The sequence below is a fragment of the Notamacropus eugenii genome, chromosome 2 (genome assembly GCF_028372415.1).
Source record: "Notamacropus eugenii isolate mMacEug1 chromosome 2, mMacEug1.pri_v2, whole genome shotgun sequence".
Taxonomy (NCBI): Eukaryota; Metazoa; Chordata; class Mammalia; order Diprotodontia; family Macropodidae; genus Notamacropus; species Notamacropus eugenii.
In genome coordinates, this window is record NC_092873.1 from 445,101,158 (window position 1) to 445,124,304 (window position 23,147).

The window sequence follows — 23,147 nt, forward strand, 5'->3', positions numbered from 1 at the left end:
CTAGTCTGCTTTCTATGCACACACTCTATTCCATCACTCTTCTTTTTGTTTTGATTGTCCCCTGGATTGGAATGAGATTTCTCATCTCTTTCACTTTTTGGAAACTCAGTTTTTCTTTTAGATAGCTTCAAACAGCTCATTGGGCTGCTCCAACTGGACGCCCTGTAGACATCTTAATCCCAACAAATCTAAAAGTGAACTCAATAAGTCCTAGTGACCTACCTCTTGAGTTACCTCTCTTGTACTCATTATATATATATATAGTCTATCTACTTATATTTGTTCATATATTCCTTGTTAGAAGAGAAGTTCTTCTAGGACAGTGACTGCATCCCTTTTGTCTTCATGTTCCTAAAACTTAGGAGAATACCTGGAACATCGTGGTAGTCACTGAATAAATGAATAAATTGATTGATCTGTAGAATGGAGAGGGTTTTGTGTATATAAAATCAGATGATACAGGTAAAATTGCCATGCGATGGAAGCAGTTATTATTGAATATTAATGTGAAAATTTATCATAAAAATAATGCTCACTTCCTGAACTTTGATGTGAAAATTAATCATTTCTAGAACTGAGAAAAAATTGGCACCCTTTTCACTTTGACATTATAGGAAATGTTGAATTCGTTCTGGCAAATATAGTAGTGTCTAACAGTGTTTAGAAGAAGCTTAAATGATAAAAATGTTGGCATGATCTGTTAGATATTCAGCTTCTATTTATTATTTGCATAAACTGAAAAATTCTATATGCATGTGTTACAGCTCTGGATTTTAGTCAAAAGTATAATATAGATTTCAGTACATGATTCCTTTTTTCTTGTCTGTTTTTAGGATGGATGATGCTGAGGCCTGTTTTATCCTAAGTAGTCGGTGTGAAGTGGACCGGACATCATCTGTAAGTGTAAAGCTGTCCTTAAGAAACCCATGTTTCTGACTGGTTATACTTTGTCCCTTACTGCCTCTTTAAGCACTTATTTTTATTTTTTTCTTGTGCAATAAATGTTTATTGATCCTAACTGAGAATATTTGGTTCTAAAATCTCTTCTCCAAAAAAGAAAGTTGCCATGTGGACTGAGTCGGCCTGAGGGTTTTTGAAGTTCTTCCAGCACCTCACTGGTTCAGAGACACTTGGTGCACAAAGTGAAGTAACAGATATACAAATTGTGCTGTTGCTATGTAGCTATTTTATTTGTTTATTGAATATCTAATACAGTGTTTGTTAAGCAAAGTTGCTCAATGGCTTCCATGTTTTTATTGGTAAAAGGAGAGGACTGGATCAGAAGGTTTTAAAAATTCCTTTCACCTCTAACAATCTGTGATCCAGTTAAATTTACACATTAATGGTACTGCATGTACGTAGTTAAGCAACTTTTCTTGTAGTACCTTAGTGCAATGCTGTACAATGCAGTCCTACTCATCTTGGGAAAATTATTTGAATGATTGGCCAGATGAGTCAAATGCCAGTGCCTACCATACAATCTCAGTCTTGCACATGGCAGCCACTTAAATGTTTGTTAAATTGATTTGAATCAAAGGTATACACACATTATGTTTGTGTGTATACATACAAATACACACACTCACATTTACATATGTATATATATGTCTATATATGTAGACGTGTATATATATATATCTATATATATGTTTAATTATTTCAGGTACTGTGTATAGTACTAGATTTCTATGTCATAGTTTCTGTGTAATTTTGATTTCATGGATTCTGATATTGACATTTTATGTTCCTATCAGTCATTTCTTTAGTCATGTCTGTCTGACAAAGAGGAAATCATTTTCACAGTTCTGTATAATGACAAATATGCTCTTTTCTGGAGAAATGATGAGGATGTGTGGTGGCTAGATCTGAGGTCCTCATAGGATAAGCTGTGAAGAATATATCATGGCCACTGTTGCTTTTAACACTGTAAGCTTTCCTCTTGTTCTTTAAAGATATTCCTGCTGATTCCTAAAATAATTCATCTGCACTTCACTAGCTAGACTAAGAGGTCCTGCTAGGGATGTTTTTTGTCATAGTATGGCTGATGATGACTTTGTTATTACAAGACCTGCTTCTTACTTAACCTTTGAGACCTTTCAAAGATCACAACCTCTTGGTCTCAGTTTATGTGTCTTTTAAATGAAGGAACTTGACTGGATGTTCTCAAAGGTCCTCGCTATTGCAATATCAATGATTATATCATTTTCCTTCTGGTCAAATATTTTTTAATCTTAGTTTACACTTATCTAAATGAGATATGATTATGAAAGGCCAAACTAATCACTTCTTTTTTGTATATTCACTTTGTCATGAGAGGCAACATTATGAGGTAGAAACAATGCTGAACTTGTAATTAGGAAGAACTGCTCTATGTATGATTGTGAACAATTCACTTATCCTCAATGTACCTCTCTGTTTTCTTATTTGTAAAGTAGGGATAATAAACTTTTGGTACCTCATAGGGTTTGTTTTTGAGACTCATATAAGATGATGTATGTCAAGTACAATAACTTTGATATGTACAGTGAGAATAGGACTAGAATGGGTATAAGTCAGCTGGGGAGGATGGGGAAAAGTGGCTTTTAGTGTTTTTACACCAGACATCTTTGCCTTTTTTAGTGGATTGACCTGATTTCCTGTTAAAGAAATTAGTGATTCCATGTAATTAAAAGAAGTCACCTTATTTCTTAGGAATGGAATTAGTTTGGAATGCAGAGTTGATTTCATAATTACTATTACTACTAATTTATAGGTATTCTTCTTTGGTCTGTGTCTACTCAGTTTTGTTTCACAGGAAGTGGTGTAGCATAACTCACTGATTACTACAAGAAATCTATGCCAAATGCCAAATCAAATTAGAGTACATGTAGCAAGTAACTCAGTCAGTATGTAATATTCACAGTATTTATGTGTCTTGAAGCTATGGATTACTTTCACTAATAATTTTACATCTTGATCAATACTCCTCTCTCCCACTCTCCCTCTATCTCTCTCTTCTCCGTCTGTATCTGTCTCTATCTCTGTCTCTGCCTCCTTCTCATTTCTCCCTCTCATTCAATAAAGCCAAATTATCTCATCTGTATTATTAAATCTTCTTTAGGACTGCTTCAGAGAGCAACATATTTTTCAAGTTACTTGCTTTTTTCTTAGAATGTAGAAAAGGAAAAGCAATGCCCTATCACCACTGAATGTTCAACCAAGGGATTCTAAATATTTGTCCATGCTGAGTCCAACCACCAAGGTGAACAGATATATATTGGCTTTGTAACACAAGAAAATCTGTATGTTCTAAGAGAGTTTCATTTTAGATTTAACTTTTCAATAAGGAATGTCTTCCTACATACATACCTATAAAAAAGAGAAGCATCAAAGAACACATTGAGTTTATTGAGTTACTGCAATAGGTATGCCATCACATGCCTTTTCAAGATGGAATTTGCACATATCCTACCTCCTGTAAGATTTGTGATACTTTTCTTAGTAATGCCATAGTTGCCCGAAATTAGAACTTTTTTTCTCTTTAATTAGGTTTCTAGGCATTGTTTGCTTTAATGTTAGAACACAACCTCTATGTAATGATACATATGTGTATATATACATATATGTCCATATTTTCTCTCCATATATGCATATATTTTTATACTCATACACACCTATATGTGTATATATTTATGCTAACATACATGTATATGGATATATACATGTGTATATCTTCTATGTATATGGATATACACATCTATGTAGGTATATATGCACATTAAACTCCTATATATCAATATCTTCTATACATGTGTGCCTATACACTGATAGCATTCATTTATTTATATATTTATACTTACATATATATATATACATACCAATGTCTTCTATATGTGTGAATATACATATACATACATATAAACATACATATATACTGATTTCTTTATATGTATATATTTATATCTATATATACACCTGGATTACATATTTACATGTACATATAAGTATGTGTGTGTGTATGTAAATATATATCAAAGTACAGATGAGACACTTCCTCCACCAACACAGCAGTATCTTCTCTGCAATTCATTGTTTTAGAGAATTCTCTTGGATACTGAGAGATGAAGTGACTTGCCCAGTTAGTATTTGTCAGAGGTAGCAATCAGGTCTTCTCTGAATGAGATGCTCTCTCTATCCATTTAATCCAAGCCTATGATTCCATCCCTATAAGGACTTTTCATTGAAGAAACTTCCTCTAATAGTACAAATTAGAACCTCCTCTGCAAATTAAAGCACTGGAGAGTTGCCTGACTGCATTGAAAGATTAACTGACTCTAAGGCTGGCATACTTCATCATGCTGCCTCTCATGTTATTATATAATAATAAGTAAAGTGAATTGAATCATATATCTTAAGCATCTTTATTAAGTATTCCATATCATTTCAGTGAAAGTGAAGAGATGAAAAACTGAACTGAAAAACATTATTCCAATGAAAATCACTGCCTTCCAACCAAATACCAGATTGGTGATTGAGATTTTACCAATAGGTTATGCTTGCTTTAAAAAGTCAAAAATTATATGATTATGCTGAACTCTTTTCTTTGGAGCTCACTTTATACAATTCCCTGTTATGTACTCTCTAGTTTAGCGAAATTATATTAACCATTATCTTTTGAGCATGTTCGACATTTTCCAGTATTTTGTTTAAATGACGTCTTCAGTCTTATTGGTGAGTCATTTAGTAGAATGGAAAGGTCTTCTCCTTTATGCATAAAGAAATATAATTTATTTATTAAGTATAGAATAATCCTTTACTTTTATTATTATGATAGAATTCAATGTGTGCTAATACTTTTAAGGGACATTCTCTTCCCCCTCCTCAAATCTGTTACTAAGCTATTCTAGTGCCTTATTAAGAGCTCCCAAGTATATTTCTTCAGCTAACAGAGTATAGTATCTGAAAATATTGATTGCACACGCTTTTTGACAGATAGGATGCCTTATTTAAAAAAAATCTGACAGTTATTTGATTGCTGACACTGCAAAATTTTTTGAATCATTCTTTTTGTTCTAGCAGCAGTGTTCCTAGCACTAGGAGAACTGCTTCCAACCCTAGAATTAGTTTCTGTACATTGCCCTTTTTTTGTTTTGTTTTGAATTAAATCAAGCTGAAAAAAAATGAATAGGTAGTATAAAGAATCATGCCCTGGAATTAATAATATTTCATGAAAATGAATGCATTCATATGTTAAACCATCTCACAAGATGTCTTTATTAGAATGCTTACTTTTAGAAATTCACTGTTAAATCATGGATATGAAAGAGGCACAGCAGCTGTTTTGGTGGTTTCATTGTTCTCCTGCTTGATAAAGGACTGGAATCTAATCAAAAATTAATATTCTGTGGTTGAAAAGCATTATTAAGGTCAAAACACTTTCTGATGATGTAGATGGAAAAATTCCTCCTTTCTGAGAGAATTTCAGCTACAGAAGGCTAATGAAAAGGAAACAAATTTGCACATATACTTATACTTTTATATAAGCATTTTAAAACGTTAAATATTTAATTAATTTTTAGTTTTCAACATTCACTTTTATAAGATTTTGAGTTCCAAATTTTTTGTCCCTCCTTCTTTGCCCCCTCCCCAAGATGGCAGGTTATATAATATAGGCTATGTATGTACAATCATATTAAACATATTGCCACATCAGTTATGATGTGAAAGAAGAATCAGAACAAAAGGGAAAAAAACCATGAGAAAGGAAAAAGCAATACAAAAGTGAAAATAGTATATTTTGACCTGTGTTCAGACTCCATAGTTCTTTCTCTGGATGCAGACAGCATTTTCCATTATGAGCCATTTGGAATTGTCTTGGATGAGTGCATTGTTAAGAGCTGAATCTATTAAGGCTGATCATTGCATGATGCTGCTGCCACTGTGTACAATGTTCTTCTGGTTCTGCTCACTTTACCATAAGCATTTACTTCAAAAGAAAATACTGATATTTAAGTCAGAGGACATATGAGAAGATGAGGGGGTGAATAATCCCTGAGGTCATGCTCATACCAAGAAGGCATATTCAAGCATGCTGTGTAACTGAGACTTTGTAAAAGCTCCATTTTGTTGGGTTTTTTATGACAAAAGTAATAAAATGATTTTCTCTTATTCTTGTTCATGTCAAACATGTTTTCATGTAAGCCTATTAATTCAACATTTCTATAAATGCAATTTCCTTTCCTTTTTTCCCCATTCTTTCGTATTTTCCAATCTCATCATGACCCTTTACATATTGGCATAGCATACAGAGGACCAGACTTTGAATCAGGAAAATAGGTATGAATTTCTTATAGTCTGTCTTTTGCCTTTCTTTGTATATCCAGCATTTGGAACAATGCCTAGAACATATTAGGTGCATAATAATGTGTATTGACTGATTTTGAATTTTTTCTCAGACATTAATCATATGACACTAGGCACATCACTTAATCTCTCATTTATGCTTCATTTATCAAATGAGATGACAGATGTAAAACATTTTTCAAACCTTGAAGTACTAGATAAATGTCATTACACTTACTACAATTATTTTTTCTCTTTTTGTTTTGTTTTTCCCTCATAATAAAGCCTGTTTTTATTGTATACTTTAAGAATATTTCATTTATTGATTTTCTCCCATTTTTATTCTTGTTTTTTAGTTTTATTGCTCATTCTATCCTTTTGTTCCAATTTTTTATTTCATTGTTTTATTCGTTATGAAAAGTAGATAGTAATAATAAATTAAGTACATAAAGAAAAAGAGACATAATATGAACATGATAATGAGAAAATGGTAATAAAAAAGCACAGATGACACAGTAAGTATCTGATACTAGATTTGAACTCAGATTTTCCTGATTCCAGATCCATTGTTCTATCCATTGTACCATCTAGTTACCACTGAAAGGTATTAAATGAAATAGTGGAATTTTTGTTTCATTCTAGGTAGAGGTTCTCAAACTTATTTGGCATACCACCCCTTTAAAATAGTTGCTCAGCACTCTCCTGGAAGTCTACTTTCTTTAACCTTTAATTTTATAAAAGTTAATCTATTTATCTTTCCTTTAACTTTTTTTTAAATGTGTGCCATTTCAAAAAAAAACACAGCCCTCTGGATCATTCCAGCACCTGCCAGGGGGTGGTATCACCCGCTTTGCGAACTTCTTGAACTAATATCAGAAGCAATAGGTTAACATAGTGAGACTTGTGTAATATGAATATCTATTTGGTAACAAGAAGGGGGATAGATTGGACAGGGAAAAGACTAGAGGCAAGGAGACTAATTAGGAGGTTCTGGAATACTCTAGGTGATCAATGATAAAGGCCTAGCCAAGAATTTATAGCACTTGGTGCCTGTTTGGATATGTGGGATGAGGGAGAGGGAAGTCAAAGATGACCACAAGATTGCAAACCTGGTTGACTAAGAAGATAGGGATACCCTCAGAAGAAAAAGAGAAGTAGTAGAAAGGATAGGGATATTTTGTTTCTTAGAACATAAGCTCACTTTTCATCTTTGCATCCCTGTTATCCTGCACAGTGCCTTGCAAAAAATAGGCACATAATAAACATTGGTTTCATTAATACTTCTTTGTTTATTTTGCAGGATGATCTATTTCTGTCCACTCTTTTCAGTTTGAAGATCACCTTTCTTGGTAGAAAAGTTCGAAACAAAATAGTAGTGGATAAGTTCCACTTTCCTCTTTCATCTGTTATTGTTTCTTTTCCCATTGTCATTCTGGTTCAAAGTAGTTTAGAATTCCTTTATTAGAAAATATCATTTTTCACAAGCCTGTTTATTTTAGACTTTAGACTTACTGATATTTGTCTTATAGATGTCTACTGGATTTTTCATATTTTTCTTTGATGACTGACTATCTTTCATACTATTCTTTTAAAATATGAAATCATTAAAAAATTTCATGTGTGCAATGTTGATGCCTCTCCATTTTCATTCTCATTGTTTTTCTTTAGTCACAATTTTCTATTTTAGAAATAACAACTGTCTTGATTATTGTTCTCATTGAGATTTTTCTGATCATGCCATCATACCTGTGTTTTCCACTGAACTTCTTGAAGTCTAATTTCCAAAAGTATGTGTATTCAATGGTCTATTAAATATAAGAAATGCTAAGTGACAAGGCAACTTTATCCCTAGGTTTCTGTCATTTCTGTATTGTCAATAACCATCTTTTCCTTGGTTAGAAGTAAATCTAGAGTAGTAATCCCCCTTGGCACGTTCTCTACTTATTCAAAGTAAACATTTGATGAAATAAACTGATTTTATTCCTGAGAAAATTGTCATCAAGGAAATCCATGAATATATTCTTCATTCATACAGAAAGAGACTTCTAGCAGATGCCCAGGTACCTGAAGGCCAACAAATCAATTGTATTTTGCATTTGTGCCATTTTTGCAATTTTCAGTGAGGGATTAGTATCCATACTCTTGGTATGGCTGGGTAGTCCATAAAATTTTCCCACAATCAGATAACAAATGAGACAACATATATAAAGCACTTTGAAAACCTTAAATCTCTGTATAAATGCCATTATTATTATTACTATTATGGAGAATTTTATTACTTTTGTTTCTATTTCTTATTATATTTTCATTCATATTCTCTCTACTTTAGGTTAATGGATTTCTATGCAGATTAACTCTCTAGATATATAGCATATTTCCCTGGCCCCATCTAATATCACAGAAGGACAGACCTTCAGAAATGAAAACAACTTCAAAGACCACTTAGTCTAAACTGTATCAAATTGAGACTCTACAACAATCCCTTTTAAATGGTTATCCAAACTACATTTGAACACATCTAATAATAGGGGAAACTCATTAGCTCCTGAAGCAGTCCATTAAACCATTGACTAGCTCTAATTGTTAGGAATTTTCCCCCTTCCCCTCCAACCCCTTAAATCAAGACTGAATTTTTCTCTCAAAAAACCTCCACCTTTCACTCCTATTTTTATCTTCTAGGGGTAAAATAGAACATTTGTAATCTCTCTTAGACAAAATAGTCTGTTAGTACTTGAAGAAAGCCTTTATGTCTCCTCCCAATATTCCCTCTTCCCTAACATAAAGATCCCTAGTTACTTTACTTGGTCTTTGTGAAGCTTATCTCAATGTCCTTTTCACCTTTCCAGGCATTTCCTCTGAATACTTTCCAGCTAATTAATATCATCAAAAAATATGGCACCTAGAACTGAACACAATGAAAAACAATACTACAGATTTTCTTTGAATAGTACAGAGTGCATCAGGACAATCAACTAGTTTGTTCTATAAATATAAATATGATGTGGAGTTAGGCAAGACATGAGTTTAAGTTTGGCCTCAGACACTAAATATCTGTGTGACCCTGGACAGCTCAATTTACCTCAATTTCCTTATGTGTAAAATGGGGATAATAATAGTACTTACCTCACAGGGTTGTTTTGAGGATCAAATTATATTTGTAAAGTATTTAGCAGAGTACCTGGCACATAGTAGGTGCCTAATAAATGCTTATTCTCTTCCCTTCCTCCTTGTAGTTAATATGCTATTTTTAATAAAGCTTAAGATTGTACTCCTTTTTTGGCTGCTATTAATTTCTGATTCATATTGGACTTACAGCTCACTAAGCCTCAGTTTTTTAAAATGAATTATTTAGTCACACTTCCACATTTATAGTTATATAAATTATTTTTGAACCCCTAATTCAAGATTTTATGTGTAATTCTATTGAATTTCATTTTAATTAATTGAGTTCCATTTTCTTGCATGCTGAAATCTTTTTGGATTCTGGTTGTCATGTGATGTGTTAGCTCTCCCTCTTAATTTTGGATTAGCTATAATTGGATTTGCATGACGCTTTTTTCTTTGTTAGACAGACTGAAAAAATGTTAATGAGGTAGGCTTGATTTAGTGGAAAGCACACAAAATTTGGAATGTTGGATTTGGAATAATGTGACTCAAGATCAAATCCCAATTCTACCACTTACTGTTCATGTCACTTTGGGCAAGTCACTTAACTTTACTGGATCTCAGTTTCCCCATCTGTAAAATGGGTGGATTTGGCTACATATCATCTAAGATTTTCTCTAAATCCTGTGATCTGACATATTGACACAGTATGATGACAAAAAACTCTGGTACCCTCAATTAGTGAATTCTTTCCATGTTGACATTGACCCATCAGAATTTGGTAATTAAACATTTTACAAACCAATAATATTATTATCTAGCACACATCTGTTCATCTCATTCACAAGGATAACATGAAAATATTTTGTTAAAATTTTGCTAAAACCTAGGTAAAATATATGTATAGAATTTTCTCATCTGATTAGCATGTCAAAAAAATAACAATGAGAGTTTAGTCTAGCATCTGTCTCTAATGAAGTCACACTGACTTGTTGCATTGGGCAAGGATTTTCTTTTGTACTGATATCACTTTATGGTGTTCTACTTATGAAAGAGTGTTATGTCATCAAATGTTGCTATTATCTATAGAGATAGCATTTGTTTTCTTCTATTCACTGTTCAAGTTTGTTTTATTATCTGTATTCTATGCATTGGACTAGAAATCTTTAGACCTATAAGTATTGTCTCCAATCTCCTTTCTTGTTATTTTCTCCTTAGAATTCATAGGTATCTTTTTTGCTATAGTTTTTCTTTCTATATCATACTTATTTTCCTCTATAATACTTCCTCCTGGGTCTTTTCACTCTTTACTTTCAAATTTAGTGTAAGGACCTCTTGATCAGGTTAGTAAGACTCTCATCTTTTGCTAGGAATCCATTTTCCTGGTATTGTAAGCCATGGTCCCAACAACAAAACAACAAAATATCATATCCTGCTCTTTGAGACTGTTCTAGGGATAATTACTCATTTTAATATTGTCCCTTCTATTCCAGGGTCCTGAGTTTCATCCATAAGAATTCAATTCAACAAATGCTTATCAAACACTACTATCTAGAGGGCACTGTGTTGTATATTGTGGGAAATATAGATATTGTCTTAGATGTAGATTTTGCCCTGAATGTGTTTACAGTAAGAGGACATGGCACCCACTTAAACAAGTATAATAAAACTATGACTTGATAAGTACATAAAAAGATTTCCTTAAGGTGAAAGGGAATTGATGAGCTCTTACTTGGGACATTTATCTGAAAATGTTTACTGGAAAAGTTGATATTTGACCTGGAACTTGAAGACAGGAAAAACTGAAATGCTCAGAAAGAAGGGAGAAACAGGCTTTTTGTGTTGCTTTCAGTAAAGGCACAGGAAGTCTAGGGATGGATATAGAGCAGGGCTGGAGAACCTGCAGCCTCAAGGCCACATGTGGCCCTCTAGGTCCTCAAGTATAGCCCTTTGACTGAATCCAGCCTTCAGTATTCAAGCCATACTCCGGGACCTAAAAGGCCAAATGTGAACTTGAGGCCACAGGTTCCCCACTCCTGACATAGAGGATGAAAAGTAATCAATTTTGGTTGTATCATAGAGCATGTGGAGCAAAGCAGTATGACATAAATTAGGTAGGATGAAAACAAGAAATAAAACAGAGAGAGTGGATCCAAGATAGCAGAGAAAAGGCAGGAACTTGTCTGAGCTCTCCCCCAAACTACTCCAAACAACTTAAAGTAATGTCCCCAAACAAATTCTGGAGTGGCAGAACTTACAAAAGGGTGGGTGAAACAATTTTCCAGCCCAAGACAACTTAGGAGATCAACAGAAAATGTCTGTTGCACCAGGGTGAAAGGGCAATGCAGTCCAGCATAGACCAAGCCCCAACAAACCAGCAAGAGGCCTTGGGGGTGATTGAATCACTTGCTGCAGTGTGGATTTCTGGACCTCTCAGTCCACAGAGGGTAAGGGAGTTGAACAGCTGATTATGAGGAGATTTCAGGGGTTCCTTTGCTGTCACAGGGAGCAGGACTCTGTGGTATTGCCCATACTTGAATCTGGGTCAAAATCCTGGGTCTTAGGCCTAGAGGCAGGAGGAGCACTAGAGCACTAGAGTTTGTGACTGCAGGGATGCTGGGACCCTGGTCATAGTTTCAGGACAGAAAAGAGTGCTTGTTATTGCTCACTGATCAGAGCACAGGCCAGGAGAGTAGTAAATGCACCTTTCCCTACCACCTTGGAAGAACCAAAAACTTCCAGGTCTCTAGAATTATCTCTAAAAATAGTAACAAAAAACCCAAAACAAACAACCATGAAGCTTGGGATAGTACCTCCTCCACTCCAGAAGCAGAGCCTCACTTTAGAATAGAGTTAAAAATCAAGAAATAGGCTAACAAAAATAAGCCAACAGCAGAAAAAGATCCCAACTATAGAAAGTTATTATGGTGATAGAGATGGTCAAAACAGACTCCGGAGAAGGCAACAAAGTGCAAATTGCTAAATCTAAAGCTGCAAAGAAAAACATGCATTAGTCTCAGGTCATGGAAGAGACCAAAAAATTAAGTAAGAGAGGAAGAGGGAAAAATGGGAAGGGAAATGAGAGTGATGTAAGAATATTATGAAAAAACAGTCAACAGCTTGGTAAAGGAGGCACCAAAATTACTAAAGAAAATAACACCTTAAACAACTGTAAAGGTCAGATAGTAAATGAGGCACAGATAGGAAAAAAAGGCACAAAAACTCACTGAAGAAAACAATTCCTTAAAAATTAGTATTGGGCAAGTGATAACTAATGACTTTATGAGATATCAAGAGATAATAAAATCAAAAGAATGAAGAAATAGAAAAAATGTAAATATTTCATTGGAAAAATAATTAACCTGCAAAACAGATCCAAGAGAGATCATTTAAGAATGATTAAACTATCTGAAATCCATTATCAGAAAAAGAACTTAGACATAATCTTTCAAGAAATTATCAAAGAAAACTGTTCTGATATTCCAGAAAGAGGGAAAAGTAGAAATTGAATCCACCAATCAAGTACCAAAAAAGATCCTAAAATGAAAAGTCCCAGAAATGTTATAGACACATTCTAGAGCTCCCAGATCAACAAGAAAATATTACAACCCATCAAAGAAAATAAACCCAGAACCAAACAACTTTAATATGGTGAAGTCTTTGACAGGATAATACAAGATTTAATGGATTCTACATGAAAACATCAGAGAGTTAGGAATATAATGTTTTAGAAGGTGAAAGAGCTAAGATTATAAGCAAGAATTACCTACCCAGTAAAACTGAATGTATTCTTTCAGTGGAAAATGGACAGTCAATTTATATGAACTGATGCTGAGTGAAAGGAACAGAACCAGGAAAACATTTTATCCTTAGCAACCACAGTGTGTGAGGAATTTTTCTGGTAGACTTAGCCCTTCACAGCAATGCAAGGACCTAAACCATTCCCAGAGGACTCTTGAGGCAAAATACCATTCCACATCCAGAGAAAGAACTATGGAATTAAAATGCAGAATGAAGCAGAATATTTTCTCTTGTGTTATGTTTTGTTTTGTTTTGTTTTTTCTCCTGGTTTCTTCCATTCATTTTAATTCTTCTATGCAACATGACTAATGTGAAAATGTGTTAATAAGAATGTAAGTTAGAATCCATATACAATTGCATGCCATCTTGGGGATGGAGGTGGAAGAAAGGGGGATAAAATCTAGGACTTATGGAAGCAATTATAGAAAACTGAAAACAAATGAATTAATAACAAAAAACAAAAGATAACTTCAAAAAAAAAGAAAGTGTACAGTCAATGAAATAGAGAATTTTCAAGCATTTCTGATGAAAAGACCAGAGCTGAATAGAAATTTAGGTTTTCAAATGCAAGGCTGAGGAGAAGTATAAAAAGGAAACAGGAAAGATAAATCATAAGCGATTCATTAAGGTTAAGCTGTTTACATCCCACATGGTAAAATGATACTTGTAACTCCTAAAAACTTTGTCATCATTAGAGAAGTTAGAAGGAGTATGCATAGAAAATGGGCACAAGTATGAGTTGAGTATGATGGGATGATTATCTAGAAAAATAAAAAGTAGTGAGAAAAAGGAAGGTACTTGGAGAAGGAGAAAGGGAGAGGTAGAAGGGGTGTAAGTTATCTCATATAAAAGAGGCAAGGAAAAGCTTTTTTAGTGGAGAGGAAGGTGGGAGAGGTGTTGTCAACCTTACTCTCATTGGAATTGGCTCAAAGAGAGAATAACATATGCACTCAGTTGTGTATAGAAATCTCTTAACCTATAGGAAAGTGGGAGGGGAAGGGGATAAGTGAAGGGAAGGCAGTTCATTTTTGGTGACAAAGAATTGGAAATTGAGGGGATGTTCATCAATTGGGCAACAAGTTGTTGTACATGATTGTAATGGAATACCATTGTGCTACAAGAAATGATGAGCAGGATATTCTCAGAAAAATCTGGAAAGACTTACATGAACTGATGCAAAGTGAAATGAGCAGAAACAGAACATCATATACAGTTAACAGCAATATTATATGATGGTTAATTGTGAATAACTCAACTTTTCTTAGCAATACAATAATCCAAGACAATCCTTAAGGATGTATGATTAAAAATGCTATCTATCTCCAGAGAGAAACTGACAGATTCTGAATGCAGACTGAAGCATACTTTTTTCTTTTTGTTGTTTTTCTTTTGCAACATGACTAACATGGAAATATATTTTTCACAATTGCACATGTATAACCTATCTCAAACTACATTGCTTCTCAATGGAGGAGAGGAGGAAAGAGAGTTTGGAACTAAATATTTAAAAAAAAAACAAATGTTAAATTTGTTTTTACGTATAATTGGTCAAAATAGAATATTAAAGGAAACCAAAAAGAAACTAAAAACTAAAGCCTAGGTATTCCCCCTAGCACCAAGTACTTAAATGTCCTCAATATTTAAAAGTCACTAGACATATAATCCAAGTTTCTTCTGTGATAATTCATTCCTATTTGAATTCTCAGGAGTGGGCAATAATCACTAGGTTTGATGAAACTTGTCAGATTCTCTGTCATATCTCTTATACACACTTCAGGGAGACAGCATGCTTGGTAATTAACGATGTCTGTTCTACATCTATAGACAGCTGTTCCCCTTCACTTCATCAGGAAATCACCAAGCACCAGCACATATTATTTCTTCCTGAGTTCAGTAATAAAATTCTTTATACTTGTTAGTGGTAACAAAACCTCATTTTCTTTTCTATGTTGAATGGAATTCTCATTTCTTTAAAAGTCCAGATTAAAACAACAAGAACACCACTAGAAGAAGAACTATGGAAAGGCTACAATGCCTTTTGTGTTCCTATAATAATGCACAACTTCTTCTCTTTCTTTTCTGTGTCCATCCCTCCCTTCCGCTGCCCCACACCCCAGTCAAAAACTTGCCAGCTTCTTGACATTATAATTGATTTTTCTGTTTCCTCAGATTTCCATTTTTAGCCATATCATCATCATCATTATGTATTTTGGTTCTTTTAGGATCACCAAACAATTCTGAGAGCATGGGCAGTCAAAGATTTTGCTCCAAATTGTCCTTTGTATGTCCAGATATTGAAGCCTGAAAATAAATTCCACATCAAATTTGCTGGTAAGTTTAGCATTAAAAGATGTACTTTTCTTTAATAACTCACTGAAATGTATTCTAATTAGTAGAAATTTAGTAAATTGATGATGGCCTAGACAAAATGATGTGTTTTCTTCATCTTATGTAGATAGTCTTCATTTTTACCACAATTATATGCTACTATGGAGTCAAATGATTTTTAGGTTAATTTGCTCATTGTGTGTCTACAGTCAGTTAATAGATGGTTGGTTCATCAGAGTAATTATAACAGTGGAGCAATGCAATACGACATAGTAGATAAAAGAGTGACTCAGATTCAAGAAGAGCTGGATTCAAGTCCTGATTCTGACACATACTAGCTTTGCTACCATGCACATAAACTCTAAATGCGTCTAACAGATCTCTTAAGACTTGGTTATAGATGAGTTGCAAGCCTATATCCCAACTTAGAATTTACACACCAGGATTTTTCTGCCCTGATAAAATCACAAGTATGGAACAAACAGACAAACAAATGAACATTAAAAAAACCTGAAATATTTGGACATATCAACCAACCAGAACTGATCTCAGAGTAGTAGACAACATATGGAATACATGACCAACTGGATTGTTTAAGTTTTGATAAATAACCTTGGCTACATGCAGTGATTCATGCGTAAGTAATGTCTAACAATATTTATTTTTACATGTTATTTAAAATGCTATTTATTTGAAAACAGCACCAAAAGTGCCATACTGCTGTCTTTTACCTTTCATTTTAACCTTAGAATTTAGTGCAGTGTTTGGTACACAGCAAACACTTAATAAATGTTTATTGACTTGCTGACAATAATATCATCAGGAAGGGAAACAGAAAGGGAAAAATTAACCAGATTGATGAAAGATTATGTTATCAAGAATTGGGACTGTTTAGTTTGCACCACAGAAGATTTGGGGGCTTGGGAAGAGGTCAGACAGGAGAATTGACTTAAATCATTTGAAGGGCCCTAGTGTGGAATAGATATTGCATTTATTCTACTTGAACCTGTAAGAGCAAGCAAAATGGGATTTTTATTGTTTTCCTTTTGGAGTTCAGTTTCCCAGCCTCATTGAAAACATCTGAAGGATTGATCGCCTTTGAACCCTGATGGTTCATAGCTGTGCTGAGTCACATAGGTTTTGTGCCTACTGACTCTTGGCCAATTAGGAGCTGAGTCTTTGTTATATACATACTGGGAAGTAAGTATTGTGCTTTGGGGGTTTTGCTTATGAGAAGGACCTTTAGATTCACTGTATGGGACTCTGAGTAGCCCTTTGTTAAGATCCTTCCCATCCCTGCTTCTCTCCCCCCCACTACTCAGAAGTTTGTGCTCTCTCATCCAGTGGTGTACGTAGATGGTTGTATTACTTTTTTTCAGGTAGTAAGAGTCCTGTCTGTTGAATCTTTGTGCTAATTTCTCTGCTCCTATTTTCTCTGTTTGTATTTACTCCAAGTCCAAGGTGTTAACCTTTCCCCTGAACTAGTGAATGACATTTATGTTTAATTAAAGAAGAACTGTTAACCCCTTTGAAGCTGTCTTTCCTTTCTGAAGCAGATCAAAGAACTGTGCTAACAGGCCATACTGGGTGCGCTAGGATGCTTGCTAATACAGGACCCCATATCAATGATCTATAGGAGGTTTAGCAGAATGAACTACCATTTTAATGTAAATTACATAATAGCATATATGGGAATTCTCCATGTTGTCCTTACATGTAGTTCATTACTATGCCCCCCAAAACAGAGTGAATTAAATATATTTTAATTTCATAATTTAAACACTTTCAGTCATATTACATTTTCCTGAAATTTTGTTTCGCCCTGCTTTGGCCAATAACATTGGTAAAATGAGTCTTTTTTAAAAATAGTTTTTTGCTAGAATCACTTTCAATATTTCATGTTTATGTCACCTCCTGAAATTCCATGTTATAGACTTACAGTATCTGTATATTTTTTATGACTGAGATTGCAGCTTCTCAATAGGGCTGTATTCATATTCTGCAGTGATGGAAGCACCCTGCACTCATTAAAATGCCATGAAAAGGGCTTGAGAGTGATGTATAAAGTTCTAAACAATTTAAGCATATAGTGAGAAAAGAATATGAATTTACTAAGACAGGCAGTGTATTTATAGTATCACTTAATGTGCAGTGAATTAAATATCATTGGCTTTTATTTCTAAATCTTATCTATTTAGTAGTATTCATCAGCAATCATTACCTTGCATATTCATGAATCACATACAACAGAATTAGAAATTCTGATTTATTTTATTCCATTTATTTAAAATGTGTCTTATTTTTATCTTGAATTGTACAAACATTATTTATTTTATATACGTATTTAGTAGTCTTTTAAAAAATTATGGGAAAGTTTGTTATAAAGCTAGGTTCAAAAATACAGATTTCAATTACCTCTTACCACAAAAAGGTAAAGGTATTAGGGAACCTCAAACAATTAGATCTTTGAGGATATAGAATATAATCTATAAGCAAACATGGCCTTTTAGGTGGACAAAATATGTGTGAATTATCCGGGTTGATTCATGATCGCTCTACATCCAGATGAGCTAGTGCCCAAACTGCTGGAATGATGGAAGGTGCTGATGATAAAGAAGCTTAATTCTCTTTGTCACTGTTTTTAATTTTTCCTTTCCCTGCTTGTACCCTACCCTTCAATAACCTTAATCCAATGCGTTCTCCCCCCGCCAAAAAATGTACCTTATATTTTCTGACATGTGATAATTATTTTAGTATTTGTAAATATCTATATCCTATCTTCCTCATCTCTTATCCAGTAATGTGGTTTTTCCTCTACTATGTCACTTTTACCTCTGAATAGAATATTAAATGTGAAATCAGGAATATGCAAGTTCAAATCCTGTCTCTTATATGTACTAGTTATATGACCCTGGACAAATCACTCAACCTTATTCATCCTCAGTTTACTTATCTATGAAAGGGAGATAATGGAAAATCATACTACTTCAAAAGATTGTTGCAAAGATAAATGACATAGCATATTTATAACACTTTGAAAACTCTCAAGCACCATATAAATCTTCATTGCTGTTATTACTTCTAAGAAAATGTATGCTATTCCAGGTAGAAATAAATTCCTCCCACATATATGCTATGTTCAAGCATGCCTTCGTTAACAGAGATGACACACTAATTCTGCTATATCCATACATAGTGACTTAAACGTGAGCACTTTTTTTTAGTTCATAATCTTGCAAGATAACCTATATCTAGAGCTGCAAAATTTTTGAAAGGCTGAGGGAAGGAATGAATTTTAAAAAGAAAGGGAAGATGGGGAAAATTCTGTGAGCCTTTTAAAACTCTCTTTATAGCTCTAAAGTTAGTTTAGAAAGAGCAGAACATATGGGGAGAGTCAGAGAAGGATTCCCTTTTACAGCATCTCCAACAAATGCTCATTCAGTCTGTTTAAATACCTCCAGAAATGGAGAGTTCACAGATTCTTAAGGCAGCCCTTTTTATATCAATCAGGCTTCAGAAAAACCAGAATCTACTTCTCTGTAACTTCCATTCTTTGGTCTTAGTTCTAGGGCCAATCACTAATAATAATACTAGTAATAATAATTATATAATAGTGGAAGATGTAGTAATTATAAAGTATCCTAACCAAAAAAAAGACAAAACAATACTATATAATAGTAACAAAGTGGGGACTAATGCAGTAGTTAAAGAAGCTTTAAAATATACAAACTAAAGAGCTTTTCAAGCATAGAAATCTAGCAGTAGATATCAAAGCCATGTGGGAATAAGGAGGAGAACATTTCATCCTCATCATCTTATCTGTTATTGCACTTGTATAGGTGACTAGGTGAATCAGTACATAGAGTTCTGGACCTGGAACAGGAATACCTGAGTACAAATCTGGCTTTAGATATTTATTAGCTTTGTGACAGTGGGCAAGTCCTTTAGCTACTGTCTGTCTCAGTTTCTTTATTTGTAAAATGGGGACAATAAGAGCACCTACCTTCCCAGGTTGTTGTGAGGATCAAATGAGATAATATTAAATAAATTTGTGAATCTAAAAGTGCTAATTATTATTATAATAAAGCAGGTTATAACTTAAAAATACAAATTTTGGACACTGTATGTTTCTGTTAATTCAACCTAAGGTATATTATCTTTTACTTTGGTGGCTGTCACACTGTTGATTGGCTGAGCTTGTAGTTCACTATTTCAGATAAGATATTGACTAACCATATTTCTTTTATCAATCAGTTTTATCAAGTGCTTACTATGTGCCATACATTATACTAAGTGCCAGGGATACAAAAATAAGTAAAAGACAGTCCCTGCCTTCAAGGAGTTTACAATCTAAGGTGGGGGAGGTAGATAACATGCAAACAACTATATACAAATCAAGTTATATACATATATATATATAATATATCTATTCACATAAATAGGAAATAATAAAGAGAAGATAAGCACCGGATTTAAGAGGTGTTCGGAAAGGCTAACTGTAGAAGGTGGGATTTTACTTGAGATTTAAAGGAAGCCAGGGAGGTCAGTAGTTGGAGTGGAGAAGAAATAGAGTTTTAGGCATGAGAGATAAACAGAAAATTTCCAGAACCAATAGATGGAGGCCAGTATCATTTGATTAAAGAGTATGTATTAGGGAGTAAAGCATAATAAGCTTGCAAGATAGGAGGGGGCCAGGTTACAAAGAGCTTTGAATACTAAACAGCATTTTCTATTTGCTCCTGTAGGCAATAGCAAATCACTGGAAATATTATTGAGTAGTGAAGGTGACATGATCAGACCTGTATTTTAGGAAAAATCACTTTAGTGACTGAACGGAAGATGGATTGGAACGGGGAGAGACTTGATGCAGGCAGACCCACCTGCAGGATATTACAATAGTCCAGGTGTGAGATGATGAGGGCTTACACTAGAGGGCTGGCAGTGACAGAGGAGAGAAGGAGAATTATTCAAGAGATGTTGCAAAGGTGAAATTGACAAGTCTTGGCAACAACTTAAATGTAGGGGGTGAGAGTGAATAATATCTATTCTATCCTGTACTTCTGAAGTAGCCTTCTTTTTGAGTCCAAGTGTAAGACTTTAGATCAAGTTCTATTAAATGTTTTATTTAGTTTATCCTGTGGTTTCAGCAGCCAAGATGTTTTCTGATCCTATTTCTGCCATTCATTATGTGATTTCGTAGACATCACATAATGTAATAGACAGCTGATCTCAAAGCAGGAAGACCTAGGTTCATGATAGATAAATAGGTAGATAGGTAGATGACAGAGCATTTGTTAAGCACTAACTACATGCTAGACCCTGTGCTGAGTACTGGGAATATAAACTGTCTCTCCCACCAAGGAATATATATCTTAGAAGGGTAAGGTAATGGATGATAATTTGTAAACAATGAGTTGTACAAGAAAAGTATAGTATGGAAGAGAAATAGGCTGGATAGTCATGAACTAGTCCAAGTTTGAGAACATGACTGGCTTAAGTGTTTCCTCAAATGGAAGATCAAGAAGGAACTCATCAATCAGAGAAAAAGGCCTTTGGGGTGTAAGTGTTGCCAGGGTGAGAAGGATGCTAGAATAGAAGTAGAGAGTTGATCAGGAAAGTCATGGGTTGTTCTGCCTTTGAAATCTACTGGCTGTGTGACTGGAAAAATCCCTCAAGGCATTCTATAAGACATTTTTTACGTTCACTTTTTTTTTATAGGGATCACCCTGTTTCTTGCCTTTCTTTATAGTTTTGCTCAGTCTTTGACACAAAGTAAACACTGAATAGAGTGCTTCCTTCTCAGAATGTTTGTATATGATAAAGTTCATTATATTACAGAGGAAACCAATTATATTGAAATATATCTATCAAAATATTTTTTTGAAAATTCACTGACCCCTTTCTCAAAGTTAAGAATCCCTACTCTGAGTTATAAAGCAAAAACCGATTTGTATTGGCAGATGAAATTCCTTACCAGGAATATTTCTCACTCATAAAATTATGGACCTAGTAGAACAAAAACAAACAAAAAAACTATGTTTAATCTGTCAATCACGAATATATAAAGTACTTATGTTTTATTCACTGTGGTAAGTGCTGGAGATACAAAGACAAAAGCAAATCAGTCTTGGACATCAAAGATCTTCCATTCTAATAATGGTGGTATCTCCTAAGGAACTAGTCTAATAGCATTGCTAATAGGGAAAATTTGGTTAGACTAGTGTGACCTTTTCCTGATGGTCCCATGCTGGATCTCAAGTTTTATTTTCCAAATGATCACAAACCAAAGTAGTTTAGAATTTTGCCAGGAATCAACCTCAGTCCCACCAGCCCTATCTTGAAGATATCTGTTTAAAAAGAAAGAAAAATAATTGACATTTACCAGTCTTTAAACTTCTAAAATTTCATCATTTTTTAAAATATTTTAGTTAAATACTTATAATTGGCAGCATTTTCATTATGTGCCAAAATAGTTCTTGTGGGTGTGGTCACTTCAGGTCATTGAAGGTAGCTATTCATGATTTATCTTGGATTGTCAGTTCCATGTTAATTAAATTTGTCTTTCCCCTTTTTAGTATCTGAATATCATTGTTCTTTAATAGGGTAGAATTTTAAAGAATGCTAATGACAATAGTAATTAGATAATACTTAGAATTAGAACACCATTTTATATAGCACTTTCACAGAAATCCTGTGGGCTATGTAGTAAGGGTTCAAATATGTATACACACTCATATGGTTTTAGTTTCTACGTTCATCTATCCATCTATCTATTTGTCTATCATCTATCTATCTGTCTATCTGTCTATCTGTCTCTCTGTCTCTCTCTATCTGTCTGTCTGTCTGTTCATCTGTCCATCCATCTATCCATCGACATCTTTATATAGATGAGGAAACTAAGGTTCAAAGAAGATAACTTGACCAAATGACTTGACCAATAATTTGACCAAAAAAACATAATTTTTGGAACTGGGACTTGAGGTTTCCATATTTTTAAGTCCAGGGTGAGAAAAAATTATTTTGTTCAATTTGAAGGACAAAAAGGAAAAGGAATCATTAGAAAAATCCCCTTTTACTTTCTTGAACCTCTACTTTTATATTTATGAATATATCACTGTTCTTGTTATCACCATTATATGAGAGATACTATTACTGATGATGATGATGGTGATAATGATGATAGTTATTTTAGCTATAGGCCATGACATAATTATAACACTTCTAGAACACTTGCATAAAACAAAATTGTTATATTTAAAACTTCCTATGAAACCACATTTCCCCAAAAAACTTTATTGCTTTCAAATCTCTGAAGCCTTCCTTAATCACATACTGCATTTTTCCTGGTAATTGTCTGCTTCTGTAGCTCAAATATCAAATGTCAATATAAGTCTTACTCTATTGTGAGTCTCATGAACAAGGACATATTTTTCTACAAGGCAATGCTTTTAGTAGAAAGGGTAATTTGGCATATATATATATATATATATATATATATATATATATATATATATATATATATATATATATATATATATATATATATATATATATATATATATATATATATAAGGTATGTATGGAATGAGGAA

The 23,147-nt window shown here is 33.8% G+C and overlaps 1 protein-coding gene across 8 annotated transcripts in view; it reads left to right on the forward strand.

Annotated features, from left to right (window-relative positions):
* Positions 1-23,147, forward strand: part of KCNT2 (potassium sodium-activated channel subfamily T member 2) — a 528,526-nt gene that overhangs the window by 341,467 nt on the left and 163,912 nt on the right. For all 8 annotated transcript variants that reach the window (XM_072648322.1, XM_072648328.1, XM_072648323.1 and 5 more), the window contains exons 12-13: positions 834-897; positions 15,450-15,558. In XM_072648322.1, coding sequence (XP_072504423.1) covers positions 834-897; positions 15,450-15,558 — 173 coding nt within the window. The remainder of the gene's footprint in view (positions 1-833; positions 898-15,449; positions 15,559-23,147) is intronic.